Below are 23,703 nucleotides of genomic sequence, written 5' to 3'. Positions count from 1 at the left end.
TGAATCAGTTGAACAGTTGGTGGTGCCCCAGGCTTATAGCAAACTCGTGTTAGAGTTAGCCCACCAGCATGTTCTCGGGGGTCATCTGGGAATGCAGAAAACACAGGACCGGATACTACAACGGTTTTACTGGCCCAGTGTGCTTAAAGAGGTGGACGAGTTCTGTAAGTCTTGCCCGACCTGCCAGGCAACTAGCCCCCAGCACCTTTTTTGCAGTCCCTTGGTACCCCTCCCAATCATTGAGGTAGCGTTTGAGCGAACCTCTATGGACCTAGTAGGTCAAAGTCCACTAGGAGACACCAACACATTTTGGTTGTCCTTGATTATGCTACTCGGTACCCGGAGGCAGTCCCACTGCGACATACATCAGCGAAACTTATAGCTAAAGAGCTAATGGAGATGTTCTCCCGAGTGGGGCTACCTGAAGAGGTCCTGACTGATCAGGGGACCCCTTTTATGTCCAGGGTCATGAGGAAACTCTGCAAGTTACTGCGTATTAAACAGTTACAGACGTCCGTGTATCATCCACAAACGGATGGACTGGTTGAAGGATTTAACAAAACACTAAAAACCATGTTAAAAGGGTGGTGACCAAAGATGGAAAGGATTGGGACCTTCTTCTGCCCTATCTCATGTTCGCAGTGCGAGAGGTGCCCCAGGCCTCTACTGGGTTCTCGCCCTTCGAATTGCTATATGGCAGACATCCTCGTGGCTTGTTGGACGTAGCCAAAGAGGCATGGGAACAACAACCTACTCCGCATAAAAGCGTCCTGGAATCTGTTACCAAGATGCAACAGCGGATAGAGACTGTTTTGCCTCTTGTCAGGGAACACATGGAGGCCGCTCAGCGAGCAGAGAGTCGGATCTATAATCGGCAGGCTCGGGTCCGGAACTTTAACCCGGGTGATCGGGTTTTGGTTCTGGTGCCGACAGTGGACAGTAAGTTCTTAGCCAGGTGGCAGGGGCCCTATGAGGTACGTGAGAAAATTGGAGAGGTAAATTACAAGGTACACCAGCCGGTGAGGAGATAGCCGAAACAGGTTTACCATGTTAATTTACTAAAACCTTTGAAGGATAGGGAAACCTGTACGGAAGACAGCCCGCGGCCGGGCTTTCTTGGACAAAAGATTCAGGCTCCTATGTCTGATGCAAGGGAAGCGGTTGCCACAGTAAAAATTGCTGACAGCCTCTCCTCTAAACAGGCTCAAGAAACCAGGGAGTTCGTTAGTCGGAACACGGATGTGTTCTCAGACCTCCCTGGACGCACTTCCGTAATCCAACATGACATTGTCACTGAGCCTCAGGCAAAAATCCGGTTAAAGCCATACCGAGTACCCGAGGCTCAGCGAAAATCCATATCAGAGGAAGTGCAGCTCATGTTGTGGCTGGACGTCATTGAGGAGTCTAAAAGTAAATGGGCCAGTCCTATAGTCTTAATTTCCAAGCCAGACGGGACGTTACGAAATATCAAAGTTCGATGTATATCCAATGCCTCGGGTAGATGAACTAATTGAGAAAATAGGCCAAGCCAGGAAATTTTCTGTTTTGACCTCACCAAAGGGTACTGGCAGGTACCCTTGACAGAGGCTGCCAAAGAGAAAACTGCCTTTATTACACCAGAGGGGCTGTACCAGTATAAGGTGTTACCCTTTGGCCTGCATGGCTTCCCCCACCACTTTCCAACGTGTTATGGATATTGTACTTCGCCCACATCGGTGGTACACCTCGGCTTACCTGGACGATATTATCATTCACAGTACCGGGAAAGTCACCTGCCCAAAGTACAGGCCATAGTGGACTCCCTTCAAAAGGCAGGACTAACAGCTAACCCAAAGAAATGTGCAATAGGGTTAGAGGAGACTAAATACCTTGGGTATGTCATTGGGCGCGGAGTCATTAAACCCCAAGTTTTAAGCAAAATAGAGGCGATACGGAATTGGCCCCGACTTGCCACCTCTAGACAAGTAAAGTCCTTCCTGGGAATGGTGGGCGATTACATGAGGTTTTTCCCCCATTTTGCCACTTTAGCGGCTCCATTGACAGGGCTCTTAAAGGGACGGAAGTCCGTGATAGTCTGCTGGAATGACCAAGCGGAAGAGGCTTTCTCCGCTTTGAAGTCAGCTCTGTGTGGGTCCCCAGTTTTGGTGACGCCCGACTTCAAGAGGGAATTTGTGGTACAGACTGATGCCTCCAAAGTAGGCCTCGGTGTGGTACTGTCTCAGGAAGTCAACAGGGAGGAGCATCCTGTCGGCTACAGATGGCAGGCCGGTTACATAGAAACAAGGATGCCCTGTCCCGAGTACACTGTCTGGCGTGTGTTCACTCCCTCAGGGTTGAACAAAGGGGAAGGTACGTAGGAAGGCACAAGGGTCTGTCATTGACGGAAGGTACGTGTTACCGAGGTTCCTGGCCTCAGTGAGATAGGAACTGGTTATTTTGTGTGTCAGCGGCAGCTAGTGCTCGCTGACACTGTTTTTTCTTAGTGTGGCTGAAAAGCAGATCCGGGCCGGTTCTTATTGGGAGCAGCCAAAGAGCAGGGTGGGTGGCTGTTCCCCACGTCCAGGCCACGTTTTGGGCTGGGGTTTAAAAACCCATCCAGCCGTTCAGCTGGTGGTGGAATGATCCTCCAGGTGATAGTTGAGCTGTGGAAATCTCTGTATTGGCATCTGAGGCTGAGGCTGAGGCTGTGTCTGTGTGTGAGGCTTGTAGCTGGATGCATGCCTGCGACCTGTCTGGAAGGACAAGGGAACGACATCCAGGTCTGGAACTCTTTATGCGGTACCCGCAGCATGGTGTGAAGTGAACACCAGGACTTGACCTTCTATTGCGGTATCTGCAGCAAGGTGTGAATGGAACAACAGGGTTTAAACCAAGGTGACTTTGTTTATATTTTCTTTTCTGCCTTTTTGTGTGAATAAACACAGAAACTTTTGCTTTTCAACCGTGATCTTGCCTCTGTATTGCGTCCGCTTACCCTGCCTACCAGAGCAAATCCCTACACTGTGCAGCTGAAACAGGGAATAATATAGCTGAAAGAGGCATTAGGGAAGCCCAGAAAAACATGTTTCTTCACAGTTATGATTGTACAAAGATCCATCCATCATGCAAACTTTTTTTCAAAGATGTAGGTACACTTTAAAGCCTGTCTCCATTTAACCTACTCACTCTCTATCCTTAAGCCACTGTTTCTCAAACCAGTTCCCAAGGAGAACCAACTGGTCATGTCTTCAGGATATGCAGTATAAACATCCTAGCAAATAGCACCACAAATCTCAGCTGTCATAATGTATGTGTTTATGATTTTGAGTAGGCTACAACACTTAAAGGGATTGTGCAGTCCTACAATATTTCCGGTACCCCCAACAGTCAGCTGTTTAAAGGGGTAGTGGCTGTCGTGTGAGCAAATTCAAGTGAATTGGATGAGCATTTGTAATTACATTGCACCAGCACGGCAAAGGAATGAAATGCAGGTAGTTTTGATTATGAAAGAGTGTTAGAGGAGGTTAAACATTTAAACTCACCAAAAATTTGACTACGATTAAAATAATTAGGGCTATATTTTTTTTTAGAAGCAGCCACTTTCGTCCATTTGCTCTGTCTCGAATTGAAGATAAGAATATTTCTTCCTATTCAAGTATATAAGATTGAGCTGCAATACCAATGTCCAAGGACAAGAGTGGTGTTGTTTCAGAAACAAACCTGACCTCTTTTTGTAATCCTAGATGAACACTTTACCTTGCCACTTTTTAATTATACGAATTTGACTTGTAGTCCAACATATATGTTGGATAACACTGACACAATAAAGGCAAGTTGTTAACTCTGTTGTTTAGTCTATGAGAAACCAGAGAGCGTAACCTTCAACCTGGAGATGTGAGCGTTCCTAAGTATTACCTCCATTGATCTACGAGGGATGTCATCTTACTATTGGAATACAAGCGCCTTGTGGACCTCCTAAATAGTAAAATAATGTATATCTTTACACAAACATTTTACAAGTTTAGGTAAGAACCAGTGCTCATGCACCACTTTTTGAGTGGTATTTTGAGTAGGACAGTACAAAAACAGTTCAAAATAAACTTAGAGTAATTATTATAAATATCCACTCCTATCTCTTTGGATATATTTATGAGAATTATGAAAAAACACCATGAAGCAGGTCAGCTAGGTTTTCAGGTGTATGATCCATCTGGACCTGAAAATGTGCACTGTGTGCTGGATTAAATTGCAAAGGGGATAATGAAAACATATAAAAAATAATTTCTACTTAGTGAGAAAAGACCAGTAGATTTCAATAAAACATACACTGTATGGACAAAAGTTTTGGGACACACCTCTTCATCGGTGAATTCAGGGGTTGCATCCACTCTCATTGCCACAGGTGTATGAAATCCAGCAATTCATGAAATTTCTTCTCTCCTAGATATTCCATCATCAACTGTGAGTGGTATTATTGCAATGTGGAAGTGGTTAGGTACCACAGAAACACAGCCACCAAGTGGCAGACCACATAGTGCAGGGTCAAGAAGCATAATGCATAAAAGTCTGAATGATTGTAGAATTCCAAAACCTCATCTGGCATTAACATCAGCACAAAAACGGAGTTGAGTTTCCGTGGCCAAGCAACTGCGTGAAAGCCTTACATCACCAAGTTCAATGCCAAGAGTCAGATAGGGAGGTGTAAAAAAGCATGCTGCCACTGGACTTTCAAGCAGTGGAAATGTGTTCTTCAGAGTCATGGATCACATTTCTCTGTCAGATGGACAAGTCTGTGTTTGGCGAATGCAAGGAGAATGTTAGCTGCCTGACTGCATTGTGTCAACTGTAAAGTTTGGTGGAGGAGGGATGATGTTATGGGGTTGTTTCTATTGGGCTGGGCTAGGCCACTTAGTTTGAGTGGAACAGTTTGGCAAGGCCCTTTTTTGTTCTAGCATGATTGTGCCTCGGTGCAAAAAGTAATGTCCATAAAGACATGGTTGGAGGAGTTTGGTGTGGAAGAACTTCAATGGCCCACATTAAGCCCTGACCTCAACCCCATCAAATATCCTTGAGATGAACTACAATGGAGATTGCAAGTAAGGCCCTCTCATTCAACATCAGTGTCTGACCTCATAAATGCTATTCTGGATGAATGGGCAAAAATTCACACAAACTACAAAATCTTGTAGAAAGTCTTCCCACAAGAGTGGATGCTGTTTTAGCTTCAAAAGGAGGATGGATGGGAGGTCATAAAAGCTCCTGTAAGTATAATATGTAGGTGTCCACATAGTGTATATGCCAATCTACCCTGTCCATCACTTCAAGGGTTTTTATAAAGAAAATACAATTTAAAAAATAGGACAAAGCTAAATTCCATACAAGGACACTTGTGCCACTATAAATTCTGCACACAGGTCAATGGGACCGTGCAACTGTTTGGAAAGCTGCCACTTGAAAAACTATGACTATCCAACAGAAGTCATGGGTGTGAGGTCCACTTCAGAGGAATACTGCTTCTATTTAAAAGTCTTCTCCAGAGGAATACGGTCTCCATTGAGATGCTGATGTGATGTTTTTGCTTTTTTTTTAAAAATTTTTTATACTTTACATATACTTAATTGTTTAAAACTGCAAGTGACATATGTATTTATTTATCTCAGAACTTTTGTGACAGTGAACCTTTGTGTATGTGTCTGAACCAATTTAACATTTTTTTATAAAAATATATTACGCAAAAACATTAGTTACAATATAAAAACTAGTTTGCATACCGTGTGTAAAATGCCACAAATTTTAACTCTTCAATATCTCCTTGAATGATAACATCATCAAATCCTTCCCCGTTACCTGAAAAAAGGAGGTATTTTGAGTGTTTATCTGTTACTAGAACATGTCATCTCATCTGTGATTGGCATCCTGCTCATGGTAATGGTGAGTCACTCACATTTTTAAAGGGCATCTGTCAGCAGATTTGTACCTATGGCACTGGCTAACCTGTTGCATGTGTGCTTGGCAGCTAAAGGTATCTGTGTTTAGTCCGATGTTCATATGTGACTGCATTGCTGAGAAAAATTAATTTTTAATATATGCAAATGAGAGAGAGCCTCTAGGTGTAACGGCAACACCCCCATTGCTCCTAGAGGCTCATTTGCATATAATAAAAAAAATTCTCAGTACACATTTGAACATGGAACTAACACAGATGCCTTCAGCTGCCAAGTGCACATGTAACAGGTCAGCCAGTTTCATAGGTACAAATCTAGTGACAGATGCCCTTTAAGCTGTATGTATTGGCTGTATTTGTTACCTACTGTCCCTTTTTTATTGCAATATCTTAACCACTTCAGCCCCGCTAGGTGAAACCCCCTTCATGACCAGAGCACTTTTTACACTTCGGCACTACACTACTTTCACCGTTTATCGCTCGGTCATGCAACTTACCACCCAAATTAATTTTACCTCCTTTTCTTCTCACTAATGGAGCTTTCATTTGGTGGTATTTCATTGCTGCTGGCATTTTTACTTTTTTTGTTATTAATCAAAATGTAACGAAAAAAATGACATTTTTCACTTTCAGCTGTAAAATTTTGCAAAAAAAACGACATCCATATATAAATTTTTCGCCAAATTTATTGTTCTACATGTCTTTGATAAAAAAAAAAATGTTTGGGCAAAAAAAAAAATGGTTTGGGTAAAAGTTATAGCATTTACAAACTATGGTACAAAAATGTGAATTTCCGCTTTTTGAAACAGCTCTGACTTTCTGAGCACCTGTCATGTTTCCTGAGGTTCTACAATGCCCAAACAGTAGAAAAACCCCACAAATGACCCCATTTCGGAAAGTAGACACCCTAAGGTATTCGCTGATGGGCATAGTGAGTTCATAGAACTTTTTATTTTTTGTCACAAGTTAGCGGAAAATGATGATGATTTTATTTTTTTTATTTTTTCTTACAAAGTCTCATATTCCACTAACTTGCGACAAAAAATAAAAAATTCTAGGAACTCACCATGCCCCTCACAGAATACCTTGGGGTGTCTTCTTTCCAAAATGGGGTCACTTGTGGGGTAGTTATACTGCCCTGGCAATTTAGGGGCCCAAATGTGTGAGAAGAACTTTGCAATCAAAATGTGTAAAAAATGACCGGTGAAATCCAAAAGGTGCACTTTGGAATATGCGCCCCTTTGCCCACCTTGGCAGCAAAAAAGTGGACACATCTGGTATCGCCGTACTCAGGAGAAGTTGGGGAATGTGTTTTGGGGTGTCATTTTACATATACCCATGCTGGGTGAGAAAAATATCTTGGTCAAATGCCAACTTTGTATAAAAAAATGGGAAAAGTTGTCTTTTGCCAAGATATTTCTCTCATCCAGCATGGGTATATGTAAAATGACCCCCCAAAACACATTCCCCAACTTCTCCTGAGTACGGCGATACCAGATGTGTGACACTTTTTTGCTGCCAAGGTGGGCAAAGGGGCGCATATTCCAAAGTGCACCTTTTGGATTTCACCGGTCATTTTTTACACATTTTGATTGCAAAGTTCTTCTCACACATTTGGGCCCCTAAATTGCCAGGGCAGTATAACTACGCCACAAGTGACCCCATTTTGGAAAGAAGACACCCCAAGGTATTCCGTGAGGGGCATGGCGAGTTCCTAGAATTTTTTATTTTTTGTCACAAGTTAGCGGAAAATGATGATTTTTTTTTTTTCCTCTTTTTTCCTTACAAAGTCTCATATTCCACTAACTTGCGACAAAAAATAAAAAATTCTAGGAACTCGCCATGCCCCTCACGGAATACCTTGGGGTGTCTTCTTTCCAAAATGGGGTCACTTGTGGCGTAGTTATACTGCCCTGGCAATTTAGGGGCCCATATGTGTGAGAAGTACTTTGCAATCATAATCTGTAAAAAATGACCGGTGAAATCCGAAAGGTGCACTTTGGAATATGTGCCCCTTTGCCCACCTTGGCATCAAAAAAGTGTCACACATCTGGTATCGCCGTACTCAGGAGAAGTTGGGGAATGTGATTTGGGGTGTCATTTTACATATACCCATGCTGGGTGAGAGAAATATCTTGGCAAAAGACAACTTTTCCCATTTTTTTATACAAAGTTGGCATTTGACCAAGATATTTTTCTCACCCAGCATGGGTATATGTAAAATGACACCCCAAAACACATTGCCCAACTTCTCCTGAGTACGGCGATACCAGATGTGTCACACTTTTTTGCTGCCAAGGTGGGCAAAGGGGCACATATTCCAAAGTGCACCTTTCGGATTTTGCAGGGCATTTTTTACACATTTTTATTGCAAAGTTCTTCTCACACATTTGGGCCCCTAAATTGCCAGGGCAGTATAACTACGCCACAAGTGACCCCATTTTGGAAAGAAGACACCCCAAGGTATTCCGTGAGGGGCATGGCGAGTTCCTAGAATTTTTTATTTTTTGTCGCAAGTTAGTGGAATATGAGACTTTGTAAGGAAAAAAGAAAAAAAAAGAAAAATCATCATTTTCCGCTAAATTGTGACAAAAAATAAAAAATTCTAGGAACTCGCCGTGCCCCCCACGGAATACCTTGGGGTGTCTTCTTTCCAAAATGGGGTCACTTGTGGCGTAGTTATACTGCCCTAGCAATTTAGGGGCCCAAATGTGTAAGAAGTACCTTGCAATCAAAATGTGTAAAAAATGGCCTGCGAAATCCGAAAGGTGCCCCTTTGCCCACCTTGGCTGCAAAAAAGTGTCACACATGTGGTATCGCCGTACTCAGGAGAAGTTGGGCAATGTGTTTTGGGGGGTCATTTTACATATACCCATGCTGGGTGAGAGAAATATCTTGGCAAAAGACAACTTTTCCCATTTTTTTATACAAAGTTGGCATTTGACCAAGATATTTCTCTCACCCAGCATGGGTATATGTAAAATGACACCCCAAAACACATTCCCCAACTTCTCCTGAGTACGGCGATACCACATGTGTGACACTTTTTTGCAGCCTAGATGCGCAAAGGGGCCCAAATTCCTTTTAGGAGGGCATTTTTAGACATTTGGATCCCAGACTTCTTCTCACACTTTCGGGCCCCTAAAAAGCCAGGGCAGTATAAATACCCCACATGTGACCCCACTTTGGAAAGAAGACACCCCAAGGTATTCAATGAGGGGCCTGGCGAGTTCCTAGAATTTTTATTTTTTTTGCATAAGTTAGCGGATATTGATTTTTTATTTTTTTCTCACAAAGTCTCACTTTCCGCTAACTTAGGACAAAAATTTCAATCTTTCATGGACTCAATATGCCCCTCACGGAATACCTTGGGGTGTCTTCTTTCCGAAATGGGGTCACATGTGGGGTATTTATACTGCCCTGGCTTTTTAGGGGCCCTAAAGCGTGAGAAGAAGTCTGGAATATAAATGTCTAAAAATGTTTACGCATTTGGATTCTGTGAGGGGTATGGTGCGTCCATGTGAGATTTTATTTTTTGACACAAGTTAGTGGAATATGAGACTTTGTAAGAAAAAACAAAAACAAAAACAAACAAAAAATTTCCGCTAACTTGTGCCAAAAAAAATGTCTGAATGGAGCCTTACCGGGGGGTGATCAATGACAGGGGGGTGATCACCCATATAGACTCCCTGATCACCCCCCTGTCATTGATCACCCCCCCTGTAAGGCTCCATTCAGACATCCGCATGATTTTTTACGGATCCATGGATACATGGATCGGATCCACAGAACGCATGCGGACGTCTGAATGGAGCCTTACAGGGGGGTTATCAATGACAGGGGGTGATCAGGGTAATCAGGGTGATCACCCCCCTGTCACTGATCACCCCCCCTGTAAGGCTCCATTCAGACATCCGCATGATTTTTTACGGATCCATGGATACATGGATCGGATCCACAGAACGCATGCGGACGTCTGAATGGAGCCTTACAGGGGGGTTATCAATGACAGGGGGTGATCAGGGTAATCAGGGTGATCACCCCCCTGTCACTGATCACCCCCCCTGTAAGGCTCCATTCAGACGTCCGCATGATTTTTACGGATCCATGGATACATGGATCGGATCCGTAAAAATCATGCGGACGTCTAAATGGAGCCTTACAGGGGGGTGATCAATGACAGGGGGGTGATCAATGACAGGGGGTGATCAGGGAGTGTATATGGGTGATCACCCGCCTGTCATTGATCACCCCCCTGTAAGGCTCCATTCAGACGTCCGTATGCTTTTTGTGGATCCGATCCATGTATCCGTGGATCCGTAAAAATCATACGGACGTCTGAACGGAGCCTGACAGGGGGGTGATCAATGACAGGGCGGTGATCAATGACAGGGGGGTGATTAGGGAGTTTATATGGGGTGATCATGGGTGATCAGGGGTTTATAAGGGGTTAATAAGTGACGGGGGGGGGGTGTAGTGTAGTGTAGTGTTTGGTGGGACTGTACTGACCTACCTGAGTCCTCTGGTGGTCGATCCTAACAAAAGGGACCACCAGAGGACCAGGTAGGAGGTATATTAGACGCTGTTATGAAAACAGCGTCTAATATACCTGTTAGGGGTTAAAAAATTCGGATCTCCAGCCTGCCAGCGAGCGATCGCCGCTGGCAGGCTGGAGATCCACTCGCTTACCTTCCGTTCCTGTGAGCGTGCGCGCCTGTGCGCGCGCGTTCACAGGAAATCTCGCGTCTCGCGAGAAGACGCGTATATGCGTCCAGGAGGAGTAAAGCAACCACCTCCCGGACGCATATACACGTACAGCGGTCGGGAGGTGGTTAAAGAGCTTCTATCACCATGGTCATCCCTATTAAACCAAGCAGACTGCCTGGTAGGGTTGATTATGGTGACTAAAATAAGCTTTTTATCTCTAATCGGTATTACTGATGCAGAGAAATTCTTATTTTTGTTAAATGTAAATTATGTGTTCAACGCAACAAAGGGTTGGCTTAGCTATTTGGAATATAGCTTCACTTGTGACCCTCCCTGTTTCTGCTTCCCTTCATATCATGCCTTGTTTAATAGGGTTGATCATGGTGGCAGATACTACTAATCAAGAGTTAGGTGTTAGTAACATATTTCTCAGTGATAGTTAACATTTATTTCTGTAGATCTGTCCATCTCCATGGTAACAGACAAATGTGTCTCCATGGTAACAGACAAACAAACAAAGTCCCTACTTATAGGTTAACAATAAGGTTGACAAGAGGTATGAGACAGATGAGAGAGAGAGTATAAATGCAAAATCAGACTACACAGCGTTTGTTGTCTGTTGCTATGGTAACAGATACTTCTGCATATGTAGGAGCTGTATACACAAAACAATAGAACATTTTCTTTATACCTATTGCAAGATTGTTTCTTTATTGATTTTAGTTGAATTGCGACAATAAAAAAAAGTCAGTTGCATATTTGGACATAGCCTTTAACCCCTTAAGGACTCGGCCCTATTTCACCTTCTGGACTTGGCCATTTTTTGCAAATCTGACCAGTGTCACTTTAAGTGCTGATAACTTTAAAACGCTATCACTTATCCAAGCCATTCTGAGATTGTTTTTTTTGTCACATACCGTATTTTTCGCCGTATAAGACGCACTTTTCCCCCCCAAAATTGGGGGGGAGGGGGAAAGGCAGTGCGTCTTATGTGGCGAATACTTCAGTTTGTATACCGCCGACCGCATGCTGCGCAGCGCGGTGGCGGGTGTATTAGTAGGCATGGATGAGGGAGGAGGGGCCGGCATCCAGCTCTGTAACTACAGCGGGCCCGGTGCAGTCACTGTATTCTGCTACACCGGGCCCGCTCACTGTAGGAATCCTAACTGCAGGCAATGCTAACAGTAGTCTTTTATGCAGCCTGTACTTACGATACTAACTTTCCGGCAGCCAGCAGGCAGGAGGCTGAGCTGGCGGGCAGGCGCTGAAAACGTAACTCACTATGTCACGCGCTGGCTCCGCCCACTTTATGAATGTAGAAGGGAGAGCTGGCACGTGACATAGTGAGTTACGTTTTCAGCGCCCGCCTGCCAGCTCAGCCTCCTGCCTGCTGCCTGCCGGAAAGTTAGTATCGTAAGTACAGGCTGCATAAAAGACTACTGTTACGGTACCTTAATCAGCATACAGCATTGTCTGCTGTTAGGATTCCTACAGTGAGCGGGCCCGGTGTAGCAGAATACAGTGACTGCACCGGGCCCGCTGTAATTACAGAACCAGATGCCGGCCCCTCCTCCCTACTGGGGGTCATTCTATGGATAGCACTGTTATGGGGATTTGTGGATGGCACTGTTATGGGGGTCTGTGGATGACACATAGCGTAAAATGCTATTTATGTGTGTCATCAACAGATCCCCCATAACAGTGCCATCCACAGTCCCCAATAACAGTGCCATCCACAGTGCCCCCCATAACAGTGCCATCCACAGTCCCCAATAACAGTGCCATCCACAGTGCCCCCCATAACAGTGCCATCCACAGTGCCCCCCATAACAATGCCATCCACAGATCCCCATAACCGTGCCATCCACAGATCCCCATAACCGTGCCATCCACAGATCCCCATAACCGTGCCATCCACAGATCCCCATAACCGTGCCATCCACAGATCCCCATAACCGTGCCATCCACAGATCCCCATAACCGTGCCATCCACAGACCCCCATAACAATGCCATCCACAGACCCCCCATAACAGTGCCATCCACAGATCCCCATAACAATGCCATCCACGGACCCCCCATAACAGTGCCATCCACAGATCCCCATAACAGTGCCATCCACAGATCTCCATAACAATGCCATCCACCGACCCCCCATAACAGTGCCATCCACCGACCCCCCATAACAGTGCCATCCCCAGATCCCACATAACACCATTAGGCACACTTTTTGGTTCAAATTTTTTTTATAAATTTTTTCCTCCTTAAAAACCTAGGTGCGTCTTATGGGCCGGTGCGTCTTATAGGGCGAAAAATACGGTATTGTACTTCATGACATAGGTAAAATAAAGTTAAACAAAATCATTTTTATTTATAAAAAAATACCAAATTTACCAAAAATTCTCTACTTGTATAATACATAGTAATACCTCCAAAAATAGTTATTACTTTACATTCCCTATATGGTTCATGTTTGGATCATTTTGGGAATGATATTTTATTTTTTGGGGATGTTACAAGGCTTAGAAGTTAAGAAGTGAATCTTGAAATTTTTCAGAAATTTTCAAAAACCCAATTTTTAGGGACCAGTTCAGGTCTGAAGTCACTTTGCGAGGCTTAAATAATAGAAACCACCAAAAATGACCCATTCTAGAAACTACACCCCTCAAGGTATTCAAAACTGATTTTACTAACTTTGTTAACCAAGAATTAATGGAAGATAGAGATACACATTTTCAAAATTTCCCTTTTTTGGCAGATTTTACATTTTAATAATTTTTTTTCCCAGTTACAAAGCAAGGGTTAACAGCCAAACCAAAATCAATATTTATGGCCCTGATTCAGTAGTTTACAGAAACACCCCATATGTGGTCATAAACTACTGTACAGGGACACGGCAGGGCACAGAAGGAAAGGAATGCCATACGGTTTTTGGAAGGCAGATTTTGCTGGACAGTTTTTTTGACACCATGTTCCATTTGAAGCCCCCCTGATGCACCCCTAGAGTAGAAACTCCAAAAAGGTGGCCCCATTTTAGAAACTACGGGATAGGGTGGCAGTATTGTTGGTACTAGTTTAGGGTACATATGATTTTTGGTTGCTCTACAGTACACTTTTTGTGAGGCAAAATAACAAGAAATAGCTGTTTTGGCACCGTTTTTATTTTTTGTTATTTACAATATTCATCTGACAGGTTAGATCATGTGATATTTTTATAGACCAGGTTGTCACGAATGCGGCGATACCTAATATGTATACTTATTTTTTACACAATGATTTCATTTTTGAAGCAAAAAGAGATGAGATGACGGTTTTATTGGCACTATTTTCAGGTGCGTGGGACTTTTTGATCGCTTGCTATTAAACTTTTTGTGATGTAAGGTGACAAATAATGGTTTATTTAGCACAGTTTTTATTAAAAAAATTTTAGGTGTTCATCTGAGGGGTTAGGTCATGTGATATTTTTATAGATCCGGTCGATACGGACGCGGCGATACCTAATATGTATCCTTTTTTTTTATTTATGTAAGTTTTACACAATAATATCATTTTTGAAACAAAAAAAATATCATGTTTTAGTGTCTCCATATTCTGAGAGCCATAGTTTTTTCAGTTTTTGGCCGATTACCTTAGGTAGGGTCTCATTTTTTGCGGGATGAGATGACGGTTTGATTGGCACAATTTTGGGGTGCATATGACTTTTTGATCGCTTGCTACTACACTTTTTGTGATGTAAGGTGACAAAAAATTGTTTATTTAGCACAATTTTTATATTTTTTTAGAGCCGGTCGATACGAACGCGGCGATACCAAATGTGTACTTTTTTTTTATTTATGTAAGTTTTACACAATAACAGCTTTTTTAAAACCCAAAAAAATGATGTTTTAGTGTCTCCATATTCTGAGCCATAGTTTTTTTTATTTTTTGGGCGATTGTCTCAGGTAGGGGCTCATTTTTTGCGGGATGGGGTGACGATTAGATTGGTACTATTTTGGTGGGCAAATGCCTTTTTGATCGCTTGCTGTTGTACTTTTTGTGATGTAAGGTGACAAAAAAAATTGTTTATTTAGCAGTTTTTATTTTTTTACGGTATTCATCTGAGGGGTTAGGTCATGTGATATGTTTATAGCCCTATATTTTACCAATTTTTTTAACTTTATTTGGGGAAAATTACGTTTTTGTTTATTTTTACTTTAAACTTTTAATTTCTGGGGGGTAAAACTTTATTTTTTCAACTTTTTTCACTTTATTTTTTCAACTTTTTTCACTTTATTTTTTGTCCCACTTTGGGACTTGAACTTTTGGGGGTATATTCCTTTACAATGCATTCCAATACTTCTGTATTGGAATACATTGGCTGTATGAGTAATACCGTGTGTATTACTCATACAGCTTCCGGGGCATGTGAGATCCAGGGGGCTGGATCTCACAGGCGCTTCACCGGAAGGCAGCGCAGATGCCTCAGGAAGGCATCGCTCTGCCTTCCATGCCATCGGGTGTCCCCCACAGCCCCATGGGGACCCGATGGAACCACCGCCGCACCAGATAAAAGCCGCAAACCCCCCCCCCCCCCCGCACGATTTGAGCAGGCACCTTGTTCCGATCACCGCCCGCCGGCGGTGATCGGAACACCACATGACGTACCGGTACGTCGTGGGTCCTTACTGACTCGGGAACCATGCCGTACTGGTACGTCATGGGTCCCTAAGGGGTTAAGGATTATTTCAGAACAGAATCCACTCACATTTTTCACTTTCCATTTGTTGTTATTTTCACTTATATTCATTTTTCACTTATATTCATTCGTTTTTACAACTTTACACATGGAAATTAATGCAGTGTAGTAATGACATTAATAAAATTTTCAGAACGATATTGTACTATTCATATTTAGCTATACCTACTAAATATTAATAATCAAGAATAAATTACTGTAATATAAGTAATAAGAATATACAACTACAAAAAAAATCTTTATACCTGCATAGCGAATGCTCTTCCCAAACATGGCAGTCCACAGATAAGGAATTGTATTGATTTCTGTACCTTGAGCTAACATGTTCAGAGCTGCTATACGACCTGATTGAAAAAAGAGGGATTAGTCAGATTAGTCAGATTTAAAGGGGTTCTCCAGGAAATAATAAAATTACTTTAGTAATTACTGAGAATTACGAACTATTCTCTATACATCAGAAAATAATGTCTCTATTACTAGTTTCCTATAGGGTTAGAAGTTACAGGAGGAAATCTTAGTAATAGAGAATAGTTAGTCATTCTCATAGAAAACCCTAAGTCTAGAGACATGCGCAGAAATGGCCACTAAGTGCAATGAGGCAAAGTCCGAGGTCTGGCAGAATAAACCTGCAGTGAAGAAAATCAAAGTCCTATGACATGAGCACTGTTTAATCAGACAGAGCGCGATATAGAAGTGCAGCAACATGTGGGAGGAAAGAAGTGAAGGGCCAGGTAACAGTTGGCTGGGAGGAGGGGAAAGAAGGATGGGAACGCTACAATCAGCGCTCCCAAAACTAACCCCATCAGTACACGTAACAACATAAAGGTCAATGATAGGCTGTTAAAGGGCTTCTGTCAGCCCACTAAAGTCATTATTTTTTTTTGGGGCTACTTAAATTTCCGCGCCGATGACGTCACATCTACACCCGGCACAGGCGCACTGAGGAGTAGTGATGAGCGGCAGGTGCCATATTCGATTTCGACGAAATTCGCGAATATTCGATAGAATATTCGTTTTATATTCGTCGAAATCGAATATTCGTCATTATTCTTGTTATCGCGATTAATATGCGATTTAAATAATCGAATTTCGATTTTAACTTAAAGGCTACTCTCCTATTGAAATAGCAATGCGATTAATTCAAGTTATAAAAATCGAATTTCGATTTTAACAGCACTGCTATATTCCATATTCGTTAATTCTAGCCTAATATGGCATATAGCAGTGCTAAGTTAAAATCGAAATTCGATTATTATAACTTGAAAAATCGAATTGCGATTTCAACGTAATTCTCAAATCCGACAGTACATTCTAGTATATGGAGTCGTTCCCATGGTGATGGGGACGCTCCATAAGCATGGAATATGGCTTCAATGGCTTGGTAGAATTAGCGAATTGACGAATATATTCGTTATATTCCACAAAACGAATATAACGAATGTATTCGTCATATTCCACAAAACGAAGATAACGAAGTATTCTGCATCTTCGTTTTAGCTACCTATTCGTCAATTTCGCTAATTCTAGCAATGATATAGGAAAGTTGACTATAGACGACAGCTAAGTATAATTCGCTATGCGATTATATGACTGCTTTTTTTTATAAATAGTATAATTATAATAATTATCAGGTATTATAATTATTCTATTTATTTAAAAAAAAAAGCAGTCATATAAATCGCATAGCGAATTATACTTAGCTGTCTCTATAGTCAACTTTCCTATATCATTGCTAGAATTAGCGAAGTTGATGAATAGGTAGCTATGCAGAATACTTCGTTATCTTCGTTTTGTGGAATATGACGAATATATTCGTTATATTCGTTTTGTGGAATATAACGAATATATTCGTCAATTCGCTAATTCTACCAAGCCATTGAAGCCAACCATATAGTAAACCAGGTCCAAGTTGGAATCGCAATTCGATTAATTCAAGTTATAATAATCGAATTTCGATTTTAACTTAGCACTGCTATAGACCATATTAGGCTAGAATTAACTAATATGGAATATAGCAGTGCTAAGTTAAAATCGAAATTCGATTATTATAACTTGAAAAAATCGAATTGCGATTTCAACGTAATTCTCAAATCCGACAGTACATTCTAGTATATGGAGTCGTTCCCATGGTGATGGGGACGCTCCATAAGCATGGAATATGGCTTCAATGGTTTGGTAGAATTAGCGAATTGACGAATATATTCGTTATATTCCACAAAACGAATATAACGAATGTATTCGTCATATTCCACAAAACGAAGATAACGAAGTATTCTGCATCTTCGTTTTAGCTACCTATTCATCAACTTCGCTAATTCTAGCAATGATATAGGAAAGTTGACTATAGAGACAGCTAAGTTTAATTCGCTATGCGATTATATTACTGCTTTTTTTTAAATAAATAGAATAATTATAATACCTGATAATTATTATAATTATACTATTTATAAAAAAAAGCAGTCATATAATCGCATAGCGAATTATACTTAGCTGTCGTCTATAGTCAACTTTCCTATATCATTGCTAGAATTAGCGAAATTGACGAATAGGTAGCTAAAACGAAGATGCAGAATACTTCGTTATCTTCGTTTTGTGGAATATGACGAATACATTCGTTATATTCGTTTTGTGGAATATAACGAATATATTCGTCAATTCGCTAATTCTACCAAGCCATTGAAGCCATATTCCATGCTTATGGAGCGTCCCCATCACCATGGGAACGACTCCATATACTAGAATGTACTGTCGGATTTGAGAATTACGTTGAAATCGCAATTCGATTTTTTCAAGTTATAATAATCGAATTTCGATTTTAACTTAGCACTGCTATATTCCATATTGGTTAATTCTAGCCTAATATGGTCTATAGCAGTGCTAAGTTAAAAAATCGAAATTCGATTATTATAACTTGAAATAATCGAATTGCGATTTCAACGTAATTCTCAAATCCGACAGTACATTCTAGAATATGGAGATGTTCCCATGGCGATGGGGACGCTCCATGAGCATGGAAGTCGGCAGAAGCGGCAACGGGCACTGACTGGAGCAGCCAGGAAGCCAGGAATCCAAAGGACAGGTAAGAACAACTTTAGGGAAGTGGGAAAGAAAAAAATATAACAATAAAAAAAAAAAAAAAAACTATATTCGAAATATCGAATTTATATCACTATATTCGAAATATTCGCGAATTAGCGAAGTGCCGATATTCGCGAAAAAAATTCGATATTCGAATATTCGCGCTCAACACTACTGAGGAGGGAGCAGCCGAGCGAGCGTCCTCCTCTCAGTGCGCCTGCGCCGACTGAAGACCGGTACGGAGCAGGCGCCAGATTTTGAACGCAGACAGGGCTAGCCAGAGGACGAGTGCGTTCGCTGGCCCTGTCAATCAACATGAGGAGGGGGCGTCTTCATGAAAGGAGGATGCGGCTGCTACCAGCAAGTAGCCGCCCTACTTGCTGGTAGAGAGGTAATTTACATATTATAAAAGTCTGTTTTTTTAAGAAACTGCTGAACGAAAATGAGTAAGAGCATTGTATATTGATATATCGCAGTATAAGGAATTTAGGTAGCCCCCCAAAAAAAAAATATGACTTTAGTGGGGTGACAGAAGCCCTTTAAGGCTAATGAGGTCAAGACCAGAGGATTTAAAAGACCATTCCTGCCCCCTCTAAGCACACTCTGCCTGAATCCCCTCAAGGCGCCAGGTTAGCTGGCGAAACATGTTGGGGGCAGTGTTTAAAGCAGTTTTAGACAGCAGGTGCACTGGTTATTAGAGATACACTATTAAGCATATTCTATGTAGACTGCCAGAGATAGCAGAATGTTTTCCCCTTCTACTTGGATTTGTCATACTCCCAAAACCGGCAGCTTATACTGTAGTAGCATAAGAATGAGCCTGGATGATGTTATCAGCATAGACACCACCCAGGTAGTGACGTTGTCTGTCCTGAAATCATCACCCACTATGGAGCATTATAGGGGACATCAAAAGCCTCTGGGGTGGGCTACACCTGCTCCTGTGTTGCCAGGGCCTATAAAGACAACAACACCTCTATGATGTCACCACCCCCCGATTCCCTACAGGGGACCTACCAGCCCTAGTCCGTGGCAATTCCCTTGGTGATCTTAACAATGACGTTATCAAAACAGTGATGTTGAAGCCACAGCCACTGCATCGTAAGAAGAAACCTTAATGGGGTTGACCAACCAAGGAGGTGACAACTCCAATGGGGGTAACCTGTGACCAAGTAAAAAAGAAACAACACACATGTCCACAGTCCTGCCATCCACAGTTAACTGCCAAACTTGAAGTTGCTTGGTGTTATGACCTCTGTGGCTAATCCATGGCCGCAGAAGTCACTAGTGCTAGAACGGCACATCTATAGCACAGTGACATGTCATTCTAGACTAGACATTCTAGTCTAATAGTGAGGCAAGTGATTGGCTGCAGCGGTCACAGGCCCAAGCCACTTATGGTTCAATGAGGACCAGAAGTGTCCAGAAATAGAGCAACACAGGGATGTTTTGGGGTCCAATGCCAGACAAACCCTTTAAAGGGGATGCAGCACACCTTTGCCATAGACCACCCCTGCTCCCATTGGCACCCCTTGTGATGTGACATCTTTGTGATTTTATGATCACATAGTGCTGTTGCTAATGTATTTAAGAACCGTAGAAACAGAGGAGGATATAAAACACCTTATCAATTCATTTGCTTTAGGTATTAATATTCTTGATATTAGTCTGTTTATTATGCAGGCTGTATGCCAAAGTATCTGGCCTCTGTATGCTCACTTTCCTAAGGTATTAGGAGTCTCTATATACACTTGCTATATAGTTGGATGGATGCCTGAGTAGTGGATCATAAGGCACTTTGTTACTGTGTAGTTATAAATACCTTGCATATGTGCCATCTGCCAATGAGGAACATTGACTTTTTTGTTATTTCGGAAAGCCAGAGGGAAAGTTACAACATCTCCTGCAGCAAAGACACTGGGAACATTGGTCTGCATCATCTAGAGGAGAGGAATATTATGTTGTATAATGTCAGTACATGTCATAACATATCCGATTGTATTAGTTTGGTCAAGTCGTTCATTCTTTTACATGTACAATATCTATTTTGTACAGTGCCCAATCCATTTGCTATAATAACTGGATGAATACGTAGGACTGTAGCAAAAGTGGAAGTAGATAAAAAATTGTTATGTCTAGGTTCCATTTAAAAAAAATGTATTGACAGAAAATTACCTATTGCTTAAGTCAAGTCTTTATGTTAAATGTATTTTTTTTTTAGAACTACAGCAAGCTCGGGAGGGGAGAGCGAGAGGAAGAGAGTGTCAATGGTGGCAATGATAGGAGTAATAATGGAGATCATCATTCAGACACTCCCTGGGCCTTAACAGTGATAGGAGGGGCGCACCCTTTCTTTCCCTTGGGGCACACCCTAGTTTTGGGGGAGCCTCCTGCCTGGTGGTAGTTGGGGCACCCTTGGCATTGGCATGTTTTGGGGTATAAGGCAGGGTTCACTGGAGGCAAGAAAGGTGCAATATATAATATAGGCTGTGGCAATGCAGGTGTCGGTGCATGCAAAAACAAGGCTGGTTTTGTGAAATAACAACAGTTTTTACTGATGGCAAAGTGTACATACACTACGTGCAGAATTATTAGGCAAATGAGTATTTTGACCACATCATCCTCTTTATGCATGTTGTCTTACTCCAAGCTGTATAGGCTCGAAAGCCTACTACCAATTAAGCATATTAGGTGATGTGCATCTCTGTAATGAGAAGGGGTGTGGTCTAATGACATCAACACCCTATATCAGGTGTGCATAATTATTAGGCAACTTCCTTTCCTTTGGCAAAATGGGTCAAAAGAAGGACTTGACAGGCTCAGAAAAGTCAAAAATAGTGAGATATCTTGCAGAGGGATGCAGCACTCTTAAAATCGCAAAGCTTCTGAAGCGTGATCATCGAACAATCAAGCTTTTCATTCAAAATAGTCAACAGGGTCGCAAGAAGCGTGTGGAAAAACCAAGGCGCAAAATAACTGCCCATGAACTGAGAAAAGTCAAGCGTGCAGCTGCCAAGATGCCACTTGCCACCAGTTTGGCCATATTTCAGAGCTGCAACATCACTGGAGTGCCCAAAAGCACAAGGTGTACAATACTCAGAGACATGGCCAAGGTAAGAAAGGCTGAAAGACGACCACCACTGAACAAGACACACAAGCTGAAACGTCAAGACTGGGCCTAGAAATATCTCAAGACTGATTTTTCTAAGGTTTTATGGACTGATGAAATGAGAGTGAGTCTTGATGGGCCAGATGGCTGGATTGGTAAAGGGCAGAGAGCTCCAGTCCGACTCAGACGCCAGCAAGGTGGAGGTGGAGTACTGGTTTGGGCTGGTATCATCAAAGATGAGCTTGTGGGGCCTTTTTGGGTTGAGGATGGAGTCAAGCTCAACTCCCAGTCCTACTGCCAGTTTCTGGAAGACACCTTCTTCAAGCAGTGGTACAGGAAGAAGTCTGCAAGGTAAGAAAAACATGATTTTCATGCAGGACAATGCTCCATCACACGCGTCCAAGTACTCCACAGCGTGGCTGGCAAAAAAGGGTATAAAAGAAGAAAATCTAATGACATGGCCTCCTTGTTCACCTGATCTGAACCCCATTGAGAACCTGTGGTCCATCATCAAATGTGAGATTTACAAGGAGGGAAAACAGTACACCTCTCTGAACAGTGTCTGGGAGGCTGTGGTTGCTGCTGCACGCAATGTTGATGGTGAACAGATCAAAACACTGACAGAATCCATGGATGGCAGGCTTTTGAGTGTCCTTGCAAATAAAGGTGGCTATATTGGTCACTGATTTGTTTTTGTTTTGTTTTTGAATGTCAGAAATGTATATTTGTGAATGTTGAGATGTTATATTGGTTTCACTGGTAAAAATAAATAATTGAAATGGGTATATATTTGTTTTTTGTTAAGTTGCCTAATAATTATGTACAGTAATAGTCACCTGCACACACAGATATCCCCCTAAAATAGCTAAAACTTAAAACAAACTAAAAACTACTTCCAAAAATATTCAGCTTTGATATTAATGAGTTTTTTGGGTTCATTGAGAACATGGTTGTTGTTCAATAATAAAATTAATCCTCAAAAATACAACTTGCCTAATAATTCTGCACTCCCTGTATATGTACTCACAGCCGTAATCCCAATTCAGATTATGCATGGAACGGCAGATCTTGTACAGGTTGCAGTTTTCACAGTTCTTAAAATTCCATAGGCTGCAAAGGTGGCAGAGAGGTCTAGATGTTTCCTGAGTCAACGAGCCTGTAATTTCTCTGTCTAATTCAGCCACAGGGGATTAAGATTCAATACATCTCTCTCTCTCTCTTTGTATACTTCTCTCTCAATGTACAACTATGGATACCCAGCTGTAAGGTATGTTTTTTTCTTAGTAGATGGCCAGTCTGTCCTCAACAGAGGCCAGAGTTCCTGTATTATTGGGCAAAATGCTAATAGCCGGGTGCAGGTTAACTGCACAGACATTTAATCATGCGCCTCTCTTCTCAAAGGCTGATGCACTCTAATGAGCAGCAGTAATACACTGCAAATGGGTTGTATGTGCTTTTATATGTAAAGGGATGCTAAAAAGGTAAAAACTGTGATTAAATGTGTATGTATGCATTTTCAGTGTAGATTTAACAGGCCATACCTTCCAGTCTGTTTTCACCCTCGACCCATGAGGGAGCAGCTCTGCCAAGTTTGGTGAGAGGAGCTCAGTTAGCTGAATCCTGCTCTGGATTGAACCAGCCAAAGGCAAGCACTAAACAGCAAAGAGGAGGACAGCTCCAGTGCTATTGCAAAGGAGTATGCCAGATGCCAAAGTGGTGCATGGAAAAGCCTGTGGAGAATTGTCCAACAAGGACCTCTAGCCTCCATAGCCCTGTGTCAAGTCTTACAGTGCCTGGAAACACCCGGAGTGCAGATTGATCACCTACGTAACTATCCATATCCAACAGAGGACATTTGTGGTGAATCTTTTGCTGTGAGTAGGACAACCAGTATACAAACGGTGCCACATTATGACGGACGTTGGAGACCTACCCGTGGTTGCATCATCTCACTTAACTTTCTAATATAGAATCCCTTTATTCCTGGATACTTGAACAACAGTCAGCTAGTGGAGTGCAATAACTCCAAAGACACTACCATGCCTGTTAACTCTGACTGCAGCTGTGTAACCTCTAAGAACTTTTACAAAGCACATTTGTGTAACATCTGCTGGTCCATGCATGCTGTTACTGATATGCTTGAACTTGATTCT

The 23,703-nt window shown here is 42.1% G+C and overlaps 1 protein-coding gene across 1 annotated transcript in view; it reads right to left on the bottom strand.

Annotated features, from left to right (window-relative positions):
• The window catches only part of AIFM3 (apoptosis inducing factor mitochondria associated 3), a 139,377-nt gene that overhangs the window by 67,372 nt on the left and 48,302 nt on the right, over positions 1 to 23,703 (bottom strand). The window contains exons 15-18 of the mRNA XM_044290988.1: positions 20,264 to 20,381; positions 15,609 to 15,707; positions 5,751 to 5,826; positions 3,895 to 3,954 (exon numbers count right to left, since the gene is read on the bottom strand). Of these exons, the coding sequence (XP_044146923.1) occupies positions 3,895 to 3,954; positions 5,751 to 5,826; positions 15,609 to 15,707; positions 20,264 to 20,381 (353 nt within the window). The remainder of the gene's footprint in view (positions 1 to 3,894; positions 3,955 to 5,750; positions 5,827 to 15,608; positions 15,708 to 20,263; positions 20,382 to 23,703) is intronic.

This window comes from Bufo gargarizans, chromosome 1 (genome assembly GCF_014858855.1).
Source record: "Bufo gargarizans isolate SCDJY-AF-19 chromosome 1, ASM1485885v1, whole genome shotgun sequence".
NCBI lineage: Eukaryota > Metazoa > Chordata > Amphibia > Anura > Bufonidae > Bufo > Bufo gargarizans.
Note: the sequence above shows the minus strand (reverse complement) of the source record. Positions and strands in the feature narration are given on the sequence as shown.